The following is a 16,450-nucleotide window of genomic DNA, read 5'->3' on the forward strand; positions in this document are numbered from 1 at the left end:
TTTATTTTATTTTATTTTATTTTATTTTATTTTATTTTTTTATTTATTTTTGAGACAGGATCCTGCTGGAGTGCAGCAGTTTGATCTCGGCTCACTGCAGCCTCCACCTCCCAGGTTTAAGAGATTCTCATGCCTCAGGCCCCTGCGTAGCTGGGATTACAGGTATGTGCCACCACACCCAGATAATTTTTATAGTTTTAGTAGAGACAAGGTTTCATCATGTTGGCCAGGCTGCTCTCAAACTTCTAACCTCAAGTGATCCACCTGCCTTGGCTTCCTAAAGTGCTGGGATTACAAGCATGAGCCACCATGCCTGGCCAAGGCCAACTGATTTTCAACAAAATTACCTTCATTCATTGGGAAAAGGACAATCTGTTTAATAAATGGTGATGGAAAACTAGATATACATATGCAAAAGAATAAAATAGGCCCCAATATCTCACCATTTACAGAAATCAATTTTAAATGGATTAAAGACTTAAAACATCATAACTGAAACTATGAAACTACTACAAGAAAACATAAAGGAAACACTTTAAGACATTGGTCTAGGCAAAGATTTTATGAATAAGACTATAAAAGCCAGACAAAGAAACAAAAATAGACAAATGAAATTATATCAAACTAAAAAGGTTCTGCATAGCAAAGGAAACCTCCCAATAGAGTGAAGAGACAACCTGTTGAAATGGATAAAATATTTGTCCAACAAGGAATTAATCTCCAGAATATATAAAAAACTTGACAGCAGTAAAACAAATATTCCAATTTAAAAATTGGCAAATGGTCTGGGTGTGGTAGCTCACGCCTGTAATCCCAGCACTTTGGGAGGCCAAAATGGGCAGATCATCTGAGGTCAGGAGTTCATCCTGGCCAACACAGTGAAACCCCGTCTCTACTAACACTACAAAAATTAGCTGGGCATGGTGGCACGTGCCTGTAGTCCCAGCTACTCAGGAGGCTGAGGCAGGAGAATTCCTTGAACCCAGGAGGTGGAGATTGCAGTGAGCCCAGATCGTGCCACTGCACTCCAGCCTGGGCAACAGAGACTCTGTCTCAAAATAAATAAATTAATTAAACAAATAAATAAAATAAAATAAAAATTGGCAAATGATCTAAATAGACATTTCTCAAAAAAAGACATAAAAATGACTTACAATCATAGAAAAATGCTCAGCATCACTAATAACCAGGAAAATGCAAATCAAAACCACCAGGAGATATTATCTCACTTCAGTTAGGATGACTATTATCAAAAAGACAAAAAATAATAAGTGCTAGAGAGAATGCAGAGAAATGAGAACTCTTCTACACTATTGGTGGGAAAGTATAGTATAGTATAGCCATATGGAAAACAGTATGAAGGCTCCTCAAGAAACTAAAAATAGAACCACCATATGATCCAGCAATACTATTACTAGGTATATATCCAAAGAAAAGGACATCAGTATGTCAAAGAGATATGTGGCTCTCTTGTTTATTGCACCACTGTTCACAATAGTCAAGATACGGAATCAGCATAAATGTCCATTAACAGATGAATCGATTTTTAAAATGTGGTGAATGTATGCAATGGAATACTATTCAGCCACCTAAAAGAGTGAAATCCTGTTATTCACAGCAACACGGATGAGCTTAGAGGACGTTATGTTAAGTGAAATAAGTCAGGCACAGAAAGACACATACCTCATGTTCTCACTCATATATGGAAGCTAAAAGAGTTGATCTCATAAAAATAGAAGGTAAAATAGTGGTTACTAGAAGCTGGGAAGGATAACATATAGGGAGGACAGGAAGGGCAGGTAGGGAGAGGTCAGTTAGCAGACACAAGAGGCCAGGTGTGGAGGCTCACGCCTGTAATCTCAGCACTTTGGGAGGCCAAGACAGGTGGATCGCTTGAGGTCAGGAGTTCAAGACCAGTATGGCCAACATGATAAGCTCCCGTCTCTACTAAAAATACAAAAATTAATAAGGTGTGGTGGTGCACACCTATATTCCAGCTACTTGGGAGGCTGAGGCAGGAGAACCACTTGAACCCGGGAGGCAGAGGTTGCAGTGAGCCGAGATGGAGCCACTGTACTGCAGCCTGGGTGACAGAGCAAAACTCTACCTCAAAAAAAAAAAAAAAAAGTTAAAAAAATCATAAATTGAGCCATCATTAAGTCAGGGACCTTCACAAGTCTGTAGTTGTAAGCTCAGTACCTTTTTGTGGAAAATGAGCAACTTATTAAATCTTATGAAAGGGAGTACATCCTCTATTCTACTATATCTAGTTTCCATCCTTGAAAACAAATAAACCAAAAAAGTAATACTCATTGGCAATAATAAAATGATAAAATGAACCTAAGGTATCCTTTTATGAAATTACCTGCTATAATAGTAAACACAAAAACAAAACCTGGAAATAGCTTTAGCTACAATGAGAGAAAGTTGTTAAATAAATTACATTAATTTAGTAAGCTATCATGAAGTCATTAAAATAACTACGAGCACTACACGGAACCACAGTGCTGTGGTTTGAATGTCTCCTCCAAAACTCACACTGAAATTTAATTGCCACTGTGACAATATTAAGAGGTGGGACCTTTAAGAGGTGAGTAGATCATGAGAGCTCTCCCCTTAGTATCTCCCCTTAGATAATGCCACTAACTCTGGAACAGGTTAGTGACCTCAGGAGTGGGCTCAGCGCACATCCTTTCTATATCTTTTTTTTTTTTTTGAGACGGAGTCTCGCTCTGCCTTTCTATATCTTGCATGATCTCATGCCCTCCTACCCTTCCACCATACAATAACTCAATAAGAAGGCCAGGCACGGTAGCTCATGCCTGTAATCCCAGCACTTTGTGAGGCCGAGGCGGGTAGATCACTTGAGGTCGGGAATTCGAGACCAGCCTGACCAACATGGAGAAACCCCATCTCTACTAAAAATACAAAAAATTAGCCAGGCATGGTGGCACATGCCTGTAATCCTAGCTACTCGGGAGGATGAGGCAGGAGAATCACTTGAACCCGGGAGGCGGACATTGCGGTGAGCTGAGATTGCACCATTGCACACCAGCCTGGGCAATAAGAGCAAAACTCCGTCTCAGAAAAAATAAAAAGAGAAGAGAATAACGCAATAAGAAGGCCCTCACCAGATGCCAGTACCATGATCTTGAACTTCTCTGCCTCCAGAATCATGAGCCAAATAAACTTCCATTGTTGATAAATTACCCTATCTGTGGAATTCTGTTATGACAGCAGAAAATGGAAATAGATACATAGAAATATTTATGATATATTAAGTGAAGAAAAGATAAAAATGGTATGTAGTCTAAGTACAACTATGTCAATTATTATATACATGGACATTGATAAAATGATAGTAAACAAAATGTTGACAGGCTGTGTTATTTACCACTAAAAGGTAGTAAAATTCAAAGTACTTCACAGGATAAATAAAGGAAAAGATAAATTCATCTAGAAGACCTGCAAAATCTGGACCACACTTTTAGTAGCAAGGAATTGTAAGGTTTCCCTGTGCCTCTCTAACCCAGTGAGTAAATATAAAACCATCAAAACTACTTACCACAGTCTAAAATTTTAACCTGTGGCCTAGAAAAATATTTTCATTTTTTATGAAAACAATATTAACAACTTGGTTTCAACAAATTTATACATTTAAAAAATGAATGAACAATACTAATAACATGGATAGGGAAAGATAAAAGTAAAGTGTGTTCCTTATGCAAAGACACATCTTACTATTAGTAGATATATGTGAAATATTCTATTTTGGGAAAATTAAGAAAATATGTTTTAAAATTTAGATCTTACCAAAGGATGAAGAAAAAACTTAAGAGAAGGAACTTTTGAAATACCTATTATGTTGACTCTTCCTGGTGCTCGAACATAAAACTTGGGAATAGATCCAAACTTGGAGTTAAACATCTCCTTTAGCTTCAGTAACCTGAAAATAAAAGTACAATATTTCAGATTATCATATAACAGAAAATCCATAACATACACAGACACACACACACTCCATATGCCTGCCACCATTCATTATTCCTTAAAAGAATAAAAGCAAAATTTCCTAGTGACATACTTCCTTGAAAATCCCAAATGAACAATATTGTAATCTCTAAATGGCACAAAAGTATACCTAAGTACACTGAAGAATTTAAAAGTTAAGATTGATATACCCAACAGAAAAAACTACTTCCTTCCCTTTTGAAGAATCTAGTTTCTGTATACTTTTTTGGTGACATTCAGGGCAGAATCTCTTATATTAAAAGGTGCACCATGCAGTAGTTTATTTAGTTTCCTAAGGCTGTCATAACAGAGAACTATAAACTGGATGGCTTAACACAACAGAGATTTATAATCACAATTCTGCAGCCAGAAGTCTAAAGTCAGAGGTCAGTAGTACCTCTGAAAGCTATAGAGGAGAATCCTTTCTTCCCTGCCTCTTTCTATCTTCTGGTAGCAGCCGTCAATCCTTGGTATTCCTTGGCTTTCAGCTTCATCACTCTTATCTCTCCTGTGTCACCACATGGCATTCTCTCTGTTTTTCCTTCTTGTAAGGACACCAGTCATATTGGATTAAAGTCCATCCACTCTAATTGAGTATGACCTCATCTTAATTGATTACATTTGCGAAGATGCTAGTCCAAATAAGGTCACATTCTGCAGTTTCAAGTAGATACGAATTTGGGGGGTTATACTGTCTAACTCAGAACATGTAGTCAAATAAAATCTAGACTGGACATCAGGAAACCACAGTTCTAATTCTAATGAGATCTCTAATTCAATGTCGAAGTTTGGCAAATCATTTTCTCCTGGCCTCTCTTCTCTAAAATATGAGAATTTGAACTAGATATTCCTCATAGGTCCCTTCCAGACCCAAAATTCTTGTAATATATTTAATAACTTGATACTCTCAAATTATCTCAAGTCAATTCTGTGAATAGCCCTTATTATTTGTAGTCCCACATCATATTGTATCTGTGTACTAACACCAGGATGATAAACATTTATTAAAGCCTAAATATTCAGGATATTAATTAATTAAGGAACAGACACCCGCACCCAAAAAACTCAAGAAAATTTAATATAATAATATAAAAATATGTGGAATATTGTTGGAAGTTATTCAAGCTCATCTCTTGGGAATTGAATAGTCATCAGAAACTGTTTATACCAGTTTCTTTGGCTCTCTTCCTGCCTCATTCTCTCATTGCTCCAAAGACACCATTATAATTTCTCTCTGCTCAGTACTCTTTGCATTCCACCTGCCTCTGTGAACCTCTTAGTTTCTGCTCCTCCATACCTTCAGTTTTCATGACACTGTGGCCTTGACTCTACAAGACTTAACAGCTCCAGTGTCCTATACTAACTGATTACATTTCTGTGTCCCTTCGTTCAAATTCTCGAAAGATATAATCAGCTTGGCAGAGTTTAGGTCCTGTATTCATACAGGTCTAGATATCTGTGGCCAAAGGGTGAGGTCATTTAGTACAAATAAGGTCACTTGTTTTAGTTACAAATATGATCACTTGTGCTTACTCCTTCAGCAGAGGCTGTGGAAGAGAACAAAAGATCTCAGCAGGAAGACAATAACAGAATCTCTAACATATGACTCAAAATACATTTACTGGACTACCTGGTAGACATGGCTGCCTAAATCTGAGTTTCTCTATATATCCTCAAAAAACAAAACAAGAACAAACAAAAGTATACAAAAACTCTGTCTTCAGTATAACTAGAAGACAAAAATGCCAAACTTCAAGTTACCTATAATAGGGGGAAAAAAGAAGAGAGAAAAGAAGACCACATTGAACTACTGGAAACAAAAATTGAGCAAAAAAGCCAGGCACCCTGGGTGTTCCTGTAGTTTCAGCTACTCTGGAGGCAAAGGCAGAAGGATCGCTTGAGCCTAGAAGTTCTGGGCTGCAGTGCGCTACGCCGTCCAGGTGTCTGCACTAAGTTGGGCTTCAATATGGTGACCTGTGGGGGCCAAGGGATTACCAGGTTGCCTAAGGAGGAGTAAACCAACCTAGGAGGGAAATGGAGCAGGTCAAAACTGCCGCACTGATCAATGGCAAGATCCTGTCTGCGAGTAGCCACTGCACTCTAACCTGGGCAACATGAGACCCTGTCTTTGAAAAAAAGAAAAAAAAGAAAGAAAGAATGAAATGGAGGGAGGGAGGGAAGGAGAGAGGGGGGAGGGAGGGAAAATTGAGTAAAATAAAGAGAAAAGAAGGGAGCCACCAAAACTAAGATTAATCTAAAACCACTACCAGAAAGAAAAAGTCCACCTATTAAAAAACAGGAGGTGTGGGAAAGAAAAAGAGGAAAGTAGAATAAGCTCATTGATTACTAAATAGGCAAGAGGTAAAAGTTAAAAGATACAAAAAAAAAAAAAAAAAACTGACAAAGCAATGATTTTTTTAAATTATAGTACAGACATATACAAGGATATTATTAAAGAAACAAAAGCATAGAAAGAACAGGTCCTGTGCAGTCAGGTAGACCTGGGCTTAAAACTCTCCTCTACACATGATGAAATTCATTAATCTAATTCACCTTTAAACTGGATAGAAATATGTATCCCATAGATTTGTTGGGAAGATTAATAAGGTCATTTGGAACAGTGTCCAGTCCAGCACTGGCATGAAGCATGTGTTTAATAAATGGTCGTTATGATTATATCTTAGTTCCTGGGTTCAGTATCATTTCCACTCTGTAGCAGGTGAATAAGAATATATCATAAGCAATGAGAGATGGTAGATGTGTTTGTGTCAGGATAGGAAGCAATGTTAGTGCACTGGGTAATTTTAATGATGCTATTGATAAATCTTGGTGCTCTCTGCCCAGCTTCTTCTATTTTATAGAGAAGTTTGTTGAAGCAACTGAGGTTATTTGTCTGGATTTGAGATAGAATGACATAAAATTGGTGCTTTTCAACAACCACCACTGGAAAAAAATTAAAAACTGACAAAGCAGATAGTAGAAGTTAAATAAGAAAATAGTCCCCTGTTTTCTAAGGGTGTTTTAAAATGTAAGTACAAAGGTAACCAATAAAACAAAATATAAATCTTCCTAAATACCATAGAAATTTTAAAATAAAGGAGAAAAGAAAATATCTGGTAGATAGGAAAAACATAAAATGTACCATAGCATACAATTACAGGTTGAGCATCCCTAATTCAAAATTTCAAACTCCAAATCATTCCAAACTTTGAAGCTTTTTAAGCACAGCCATGATGTCATAAGTGGAAAATTCCACACCTAAGTATTTAACGCAAACTGTTTCATGAATAAAATTATTTTAAATATTGTATAAAACTACTTTCATGCTATATGAATAAGATGTATATGAAACAAATAAATTTCATGCTTACATTTGGGTGCTATCTCCAAGATATCTCATTATATATATGTAAATATTCCAAAATCCAATAAATCTGAAATCTGAAAAACTTCTAGTCTCAAGCATTTTGGACAAGGGATACTCAACCTGTATAAAATAATACAACAACTGAAATCAAACATATTAATCACATTAATAAATGTGAATGAGCCTCAACTATTAAAACAAAAAGATTTGCAATTTTGCTCCTAAAACAGGACTGAATGTATTATGCTGTATACTAGACACATAACTAAAACAAGGTGATTCTGAAAGACTAAATATCAAGAAATGGCCAAAGGTATTATAGGCAAATGAAAACAATAAGAAAACAAGTAGTAATCATGATCAAAATTGTAGGATTTAAGGTTACGCACTAAATGTACATAGAAGGATACCTTTCTTTAGAGAGAGAGAGATAGGGTCTCACTCTGTTGCCCAGGCTAAAGTGCAATGGGCAGTGGCATGATCATGGCTCACTGCAGCCTAGAACTCCTGGGCTCAGGCAATCCTGCAGTCCCAGCCTCAGCAGAACTACAGAGGCATGCTGCCATGCCTAGGTAAAATATTTTTTAATTTTTTGTAGAGGCATAATCTCACTATGTTGCCTAGGATGGTCTCAAACTTCTGGCTTCCAGGGATCCTCCTGTCTCAGCCTACGAGAAGGATATTTCTTAATGCTGAGAGCCACAAATCAAAATGAAGATACAGCAGTTAAGAAATATCCCAAATGAAACAGTAATCACTTGTATAAGGCAAAACTACAAGGCAATTTAAGGAAACACAGGTAGAAATACATTAGCAATAAGAGATTATAAGACACCTTAGTACATCAAGGAGGCCAAATCACATAGAAAAGACTCAATAAACTTGATAAAGTAAATTTTATGGATATATACACATATCAAACATTGTACCCTCATAATAGGCAATACAACTTCTCAAGAGTACATGGAACATTCACAAATACTGATCATATATTTGGTTACAATGAAACATTAGTAAATTCCATAAAGTAGAATTAATACAAACAACACTCAATGCAATAGAACTAGAAATTATTAACAAGAAAAATGACAAAATGTCCTCCTACCTGCAAATTTCTTAAGTGTCTTTTAAACAACTCTTGGGTGAAAGGGGAAATAAAGTGAAAGAATCTAAAAATAATAATAACATTAAAAGCTCTACTCATTAAAAATATATGGGATACATTTAAAGCAGTCAGAAAACTCCATAGTTCTAAACACTTTAGCAGTAAAAATGAAAAAATGATAATAAATTCTCATCTCCATAGGCTAGAAAATAAACAAAAAGAATGACACAAAAAAGATAAGAACAGAAAGTAATGATATGGGGAGTAGAAAACAGCAGACCTAAGTTAATAAATTCAAAGCCTGGGTTTTTAAGAAAAAAGTTAACAAAATAAGCCATTAGCTAATGAATTAATATGGGGGATAAAGCACAAATGTACAAAATAAAAGTAACAAAGGGAAAACACTACTAAACAGAAGACATTTTTTAAAATAAGAAATGACTCTGCAGACCTCTATCCAAATATATCAGAAACTATAATAATCTGATTCCATTTTTTGTTTGACTGCTACCAGCTTTTAGACCTTAACTCTCCCTCTTTCCCCTTTCTACCTCACATTAAACTAATGGATAAAAATAAAGCCCCCCCCTTTTGCCATGGGCCAAACCACATGTAGAAATCCTCTCGCTGGCTCCACCCTATAACCATCATAAAAACCCCAAGTCAGTCTCCTTTCCCTGCTCTCTCAAACCAGTTTTGGACCAGCTTAGGCAACCTGCCATGCTCCCCCAGAAAGCCTTATAATGTCAGTAATAAACTTCTAGAAAACCACAGAGAATTAATGATAAAAACCAAATTTAATAATAAAAGAATTCACTAAGGTAACAGGGTTTAAGATTAATATACAGTAATCAGTAGACTTCATATGCAAAAACAAAAACCAGTTAGAGACTAGAATGGTAAAGAAAATATCATTAATGTTAGCATCAAAAAACACTAAACACTTAGAAACAAACTTAATAAAAGTACAAAACCTATTTGAGAAAAGTTTTAAAACATTCTTGAAAGACAAATAAATGGGCTGGGCACTGTGGCTCACGCCTGTAATCCCAGCACTTTGGGAGGCCGAGGCGGGCAGATCACAGGTCAAGAGTTCCAGACCAGCTTTGCCAACATAGTGAAACCCAGTCTCTACTAAAAATACAAAAAATTAGCCAGGCATGGTGGCACGTGCCTGTAATCCCAGCTACTCCTGAGGCTGAGGCAGAAGAATCGCTTGAACCTGGGAGGCGGAGGTTGCAGTGAGCCGAGATCGTGCCACTGCACTCCAGCCTCCAGCGCAGGCGACAGTGCAAGACTCCGTCTCAAAAAAAAGAAAAAAGAAATGAAAAGACATCCCTGTTTTGGATAAGGTGATACAACATCATAAAGATGTTCTCCCAAAGTTAATTTACAAATTCAACTAAATCTCCCGAAAAATACCAATAAACTTTTCTTATGGAGATAGACAAGTTAGTAAAAAAGATCGTATGACAAACAAATATGTAGCCAGGCATGGTGGCTCATGCCTGAAATCCCAGCATTTTGGGAGGCCAAGGCAGGCAGATCACCTGAGGGCAGGAGTTTAACACCAGCCTGACCAACAGGGAGAAACCCCGTATCTAGTGAAAATACAAAATGAGCTGGACATGGTGGCACAGGCTTGTAATCCTAGCTACTCGGGAGGCTGAGGCAGGAAAATCGCTTAAACCTGGAAAGCAGAGGTTGCAGTGAGCCAAGATTATGCCATTGCACTCCAGCCTGGGCAATAACAGTGAAATTCCATCTTAAAAAAAGAAAAAGAAAAGAAAAACAAATATGTAACAATAGTGGGCAAAACACTAAAAAAAGAAAAAACAAACAAAAAAAAAGCTTTGAGAGAGGAGTAACCCTACCAAACATTAAAACATACTAAAAGACCTCCATAATGAAAACAGTGAGATATCAGCACATAAATAGACTAGCAGACTTCAGTGGAATATCATGTCTAGAAACAGATTCAAATAAAAATTTAATATATGATGATGGTGGCATCTCAAATCATGACATAAAGGTAATTTTTTTTTTTTCTTTTTTTGAGACATAGTCTCGCTTTGTCACCTAGGCTGCAGTGCAGTGACGGATCTCAACTCACTCCAACCGCCGCCTCCCTGGTTCAAGCGATTCTTCTGCCTCAGCCTCCCAAGTAGCTGTGACTACAGGCGTGTGCCACCACACCCGGATAATTTTGTATTTTTAGTAGAGACGGGGGTTTCACCATATTGGCCAGGCTGGTCTCGAATTCCTGACCTCGTGATCTCCCCACCTCGGACTCCCAAAGTGCTGGGATTACAGGCATGAGCCACTGCACCTGGCCCACAAAGGTAAATTTTCAATAGAGTGCTAGTACATCACACCTGTAATCCCAGCACATTCAGAGGCCGAGGTGGGCAGATCACGAGTTCAACAGATTGAGACCATCCTGGCTAACACGGTGAAACCCCGTCTCTACTAAAAATACAAAAAATCAGCCGGGTGCCTGTAATCCCAGCTACGTGGGAGGCTAAGGCACAAGACTCGCTTTAACCCAGGAGGCACAGGTTGCTGTGAGCTGAGACTGCGCCACTGCACTCCAGCCTGGACAAGACAGCGAGACTCCATCTCAAAAAATAAAATAAAATAAAATAGAGTGCTAGTACAATTGGTTAGACTTCTGGGAAAAGGTAAAATTAGATCCATATCTTAATCATACACAATAATACTCTCCAAATGGATCAGGAGTCTAAATGTAAAAAAGAAACTACAGAAAACAAGAAGAAAACAAGTGAATTTCAATATAACTCAGGCTTAAGGGAAAGGTTTTCTAACCATGACTCAAAACACAGAGGCAAATTTTTTAAATTTGATAGAGTTGACTATATAAAATTTTTTCAAAACTTTTATGGCAAAAACACTACAGAATTTAAAAAATAACTAATAGAAAATAACATATATTGTAGATAAAGAGCTAATATCCCTTACATTTGAGAAAAAAAAAAAAAAAGCCTCTTAAAAACCATGTGAAAAAAGACCAAAACCTTGATAGAAAACTGTGTAGAAGGTATAAACAGGTCAGGCATGGTGGCTCACACTTGTAATCCCAGTACTTTGGGACGCCAACGCGGGTGGATTGCCAGAGGTCAGGAGTTCGAGACGAGCCTGGCTAACATGGTGAAACCCCATCTCTACTAAAAATATAAAAATTAGCCAGGAGTGGTAGTCCATGCCTGTAGTCCCAGCTACTTGGGAGGCTGAAGCAGGAGAGTTGCTTGAATCCAGGAGGCAGAGGTTGCAGTGAGCCAAGATTGAACCACTGCACTCCAGCCTGGGCAACAGAGCGAGATTCCATCAAAGAAAAAAAACAAAAAAGATATAAACAGAAAATTCATAGCAAAAGACAGTTTCATAATGACCCTAGGCCAGGCACAGTGGCCCACACCTGTAATCCCAGTATTTTGGGATGCCAAGGCAGAAAGATTGCTTGAGGCCAGGAGTTGGAGACTAGTTTAGGCCACATAGGGTGACCTGTCTCTAAAAAAACAAAAAAGAAGGGCCTTAAACATATTAAAAGATGTTGTTCAGCCTTAAGTTTTAGTTAGAAATACAAACTAAAACTACACTGAGATACTATCAGATGGTGAAAATTAAAAAGTAACAATGTATTCTGATGTTGAGGTTCTGAGTAAACAGGCACTCTTCTATTATACACTGTTTTGGCAATACAAATTTGGTACAACACTTTCAGAGGGGAACTGGGCATTGTCTAACAAAAATACATAGGTGTTGATTTTTACCTAGCAATTCACTGTCTAAGAATTTGCCCTGAAGATACACCTCCAACAATATAACATATATATATAAAATATTCATTGCAGAATAGTTTATAATCGCAAAATACTAGAAACAATCTAAACACTCTTACATAGGAGAATGTTTGAATAAATTCTGACTTGTTTCCAAAATGAAGTGCAATGAAACTATTAAAAAGAAAATCATTTCTAGAAATGTTGATCTAGCGATTTCCAGAAATATTACATTAAAAGAAAAAAGCAAAGTGCTTTATCTGCTGAGATGGCCTAGGATAATTACTATCATATTAGCAATGAGCATCTCTAGTGCCCAGATCTTTATTTCAAAATAAATTACAGTTCCTTAAAGAAATGGCTGATTCCAGAACTGGGTAAGAGACAATACAATATAAACCTGAAACATCTTGCTGTGCCAGAAAGTAAGGAAGTGCTCAATGATAGTGGCATTTCGCAATGACACAGAAGTCCACCTGAAGAGGTTCCCACCGCCCAAATCTGAACATGAAACAACGGAGCATCAAAATAAATACAATAATAACGGAAACATTAGAATCCACAGAATAAAATAAAAACCTGAGTGCATAGTGATAGAAAAGGAAGAAAAGGAAAAGCATTTCCTTACAGTATAATGCCAATTAATAAATGAAAACGTATGGGGAAAAAAAAAAACGGAAAATCACCACTTAGAAATCACTGTAGTAATAAGCAATTCAGGCAAGAATCAACAATGGATGCTAAAATCAGTAAATGCAAATTTGGTCAGAAACAGGATACCAACATATTCTCAAAGTCTTTCACCAAAAGGATACTTATAAATTACAGAAGAGAAAACAGAAACTATACTGGAAAAACCAGCAGGCACCTCCTTAAGTGATTAAGGTTAACAGAATTGGTAATGGGACATATACATCATACGCCTTTTGATATGGTGTACTAAAGAAACAAAATCAATTTCGTTGTATTCCTCTTAAAAATGCATAAACTGAATCTAATCATGAAGAAATATTAGACAAGCTACATTAAGAGAGAAATTTCTTTAAAGCATGCTAAATGAAAATTATAGGAGGCCATTGTTTTAGACTAAGCTGTTGCACTAGACCCAACAGACCAAACCAAAATGTAGTACTGGAACTAAAGTTCCACATCAGCAAACCAAAAGTAAGTTGTTATCTGACTTTCCAAGATATCAGGAGAGAGAGAGAGGGAGATAATAGCCAAATTTCCCAAACAGACCAGTCTTAGTCAGCATAATAATAAAATTCCCTCTGCCTTTAACAACAAAAAGTAACCTAAGTAGCCTGATGTTGACCAACCAGTTATTTTTGTATTGTTTTTTTCCCTATTCTTGCCTTAATAGGAAATTAACTTTAAAATGACCAATCCATTTTTTGTTCTTTGTTTCTGCTTTCTTCAGTTCTTTGTCTATAAAACCAATCTCCTCTGTTCAGTCCATTGGAACACTTATTCTATCTTACAGAATTGAGTGCTGCCCAATTCTAGAATTCCAAATAACACCAAGTAAGGTATTTAAACTGTTAAAATAAAAACTTCAGTCTAGTTAAATTTAAAGGGGTTTAACTGAGCAATGAACAATTCATGAATTAGACAGCCCCCAGAATCACAGTAGATTCAGAGAGACTCCAGGGATGCCTCATGGTCAGAATTTTATAGACCAAAAAAAGGGAATTTATAGACAAAAAAAGGGAAGTGACATACAGAAATCAGAAGTGAGGTACAGAAACAACTGGATTCCTTACAGTTCCATGTTTGCCTTACTCAAACACAGTTTGAACACTCAGCAATGTATGACTGGTTGAAGTAAGGCTGGTGGGACTGGCCAAGACTCAACTATTGTTACAGGAGCATACTCTTAAGTTAGGTTTTCAATCTTGTCTACCTATTAAGTTAGGTTGCAGTTCATCCACAAGGACACAAATATAGAAGCAGAGAGGCTTTCTCAGGCCATATTTAATTTGCTTTAACAAAACTAAAATTGTTGTGATTTTGTCTTTCGACAAGTATCCATCATGACATAAAAAATGAACATATGTTAAAGATTTTATTTATCTCAGTAACTAATAACAGAACTGGTAAGATGTTATAACCAATCAGAAAAAAGAATCCAAAGTCTCACCCCTATACAGTAAAATAAGGAATGGCCAATATGCATTTAGAAATATATACAAAAGGAACAAAATGCAGCAGAAACTCTGCAGACTTAAATGTCCTTGTCTGACAGCTTTGAAGACAGTAGTGGTTCTACCAGCATGGAGTTTCAGATCTGAGAATGGACAGACTGCCTCCTCAAGTGGGTTCCTGACCCCAGGGTAGCCTAACTGGGAGGCACCGCCCAGTAGGGGCAGACTGACACCTCACACGACCAGGTCCCATCTAAGACGAAGCTTCCAGAGAAACGACCAGGCAGCACCATTTGCTTTTCAGCAATGTTCGCTGTTCTGCAGCCTCCGTTGCCAATACCCAGGCAAACAGGGTCTGGAGTGGACCTCCAGCAAACTCCAAGAGACCTGCAGCTGAGGGTCCTGACCGTTAGAAGGAAAACTAACAAACAGAAAGGACATCCACAACAAAACGCCATCTGTACATCACCATCATCAAAGACCAAAGGTAGATAAAACCACAAAGATGGGGGAAAAAACAGAGCAGAAAAGCTGAAAATTCTAAAAATCAGAGCGCCTCCCTGCCTCGGAAGAAATGCAGCTCCTCGCCAGCAATGGAACAAAGCTGGATGGAGAATGACTTTGACGAGTTGAGAGATGAAGGTTTCAGACGATCAAACTTCTCTGAGCTAAAGGAGGAAGTTAGAACCCATTGCAAAGAAGCTAAAAGCCTTGAAAAAAGATTAGACAAATGGCTAACGAGAATGACAGGTGTAGAGAAGTCCAGAAACGACCTGATGGAGCTGAAAACCATGGCCCGAGAACTATGCGAAGAATGCACAAGCTTCAGTGGCCAATTTGATCAACTGGAAGAAAGGATATCAGTGACTGAAGATGAAATGAAGCAAGAAGAGAAGTTTAGAGAAAAAGGAGTAAAAAGAAACAAAGAAAGCCTCCAAGAAATATGGGACTATGTGAAAAGACCAAATCTACGTCTGATTGGTGTACCTGAAAGTGATGGGGAGAATGAAACCAAGCTGGAAAACAGTCCACAGGATATTATCCAGGAGAACTTGCCCAACCTAGCAAGGCAGGCCAACATTCAAATTCAGGAAATACAGAGAACACCACAACTGAAACTCCTCAAGAAGAGCAACTCCAAGACACATAATTGTCAGATTCACCAAAGTTGAAATGAAGAAAATATGTTAAGGGCAGCCAGAGAGAAAGGTCGGGTTACCCACAAAGGGAAGCCCATCTGACTAACAGCAGATCTCTCCGCAGAAACTCTACAAGCCAGAAGAGAGTGGGGGCCAATATTCAACATTCTTAAAGAAAAGAATTTTCAACCCAGAATTTCATATCCAGCCAACCTAAGTTTCATAAGTGAAGGAGAAATAAAATCCTTTACAGACAAGCAAATGCTGAGAGATTTTGTCACCACCAGGCCTGCCCTACAAGAGCTCTGGGAGGAAGCACAAAACATGGAAAGGAACAACAGGTACCAGCCACTGAGAAAACATGCCAAAATGTAAAGACCATCAATGCTAGGAAGAAACTGCATCAACTAACGAGCAAAATAACCAGCTAACATCATAATGACAGGATCAAATTCGCACATAACAATATTAACCTTAATTGTAACTGGGCTAAATGCCCCAATTAAAAGACACAGACTGGCAAATTGGATAAAGAGTCAAGACCCATCAGTTTGCTGTACTCAGGAGACCCATCTCACATGCAGAGATACACATAGGCTCAAAATAAAGGGATGGAGGAAGATCTACCAAGCAAATGGAAAACAAAAAAAGGCAGGGGTTGCAATGCTAGTCTCTGATAAAACAGACTTTAAACCAACAAAGATCAAAAGAAACAAAGAAGGCCATTACATAATGGTAAAGGGATGGACCATTCAACAAGAAGAGCTAACTATCCTAAATATATATGCACCCAATACAGGAGCACCCAGATTCATAAAGCAAGTCCTTAGAGACTTACAAAGAGACTTAGACTCCCACACAATAATAATGGGAGACTTTAACAC

At 37.6% G+C, this 16,450-nt stretch overlaps 1 protein-coding gene across 1 annotated transcript in view; it reads right to left on the minus strand.

The window, feature by feature from the left end:
* Positions 1–16,450, minus strand: part of GALK2 (galactokinase 2) — a 163,167-nt gene that overhangs the window by 124,089 nt on the left and 22,628 nt on the right. The window contains exon 2 of the mRNA XM_017872767.1: positions 3,858–3,946. Coding sequence (XP_017728256.1) covers positions 3,858–3,946 — 89 coding nt within the window. The remainder of the gene's footprint in view (positions 1–3,857; positions 3,947–16,450) is intronic.

Source organism: Rhinopithecus bieti, unplaced genomic scaffold, assembly GCF_001698545.2.
Source record: "Rhinopithecus bieti isolate Rb0 unplaced genomic scaffold, ASM169854v2 scaffold_6945, whole genome shotgun sequence".
NCBI classification, from domain to species: domain Eukaryota; kingdom Metazoa; phylum Chordata; class Mammalia; order Primates; family Cercopithecidae; genus Rhinopithecus; species Rhinopithecus bieti.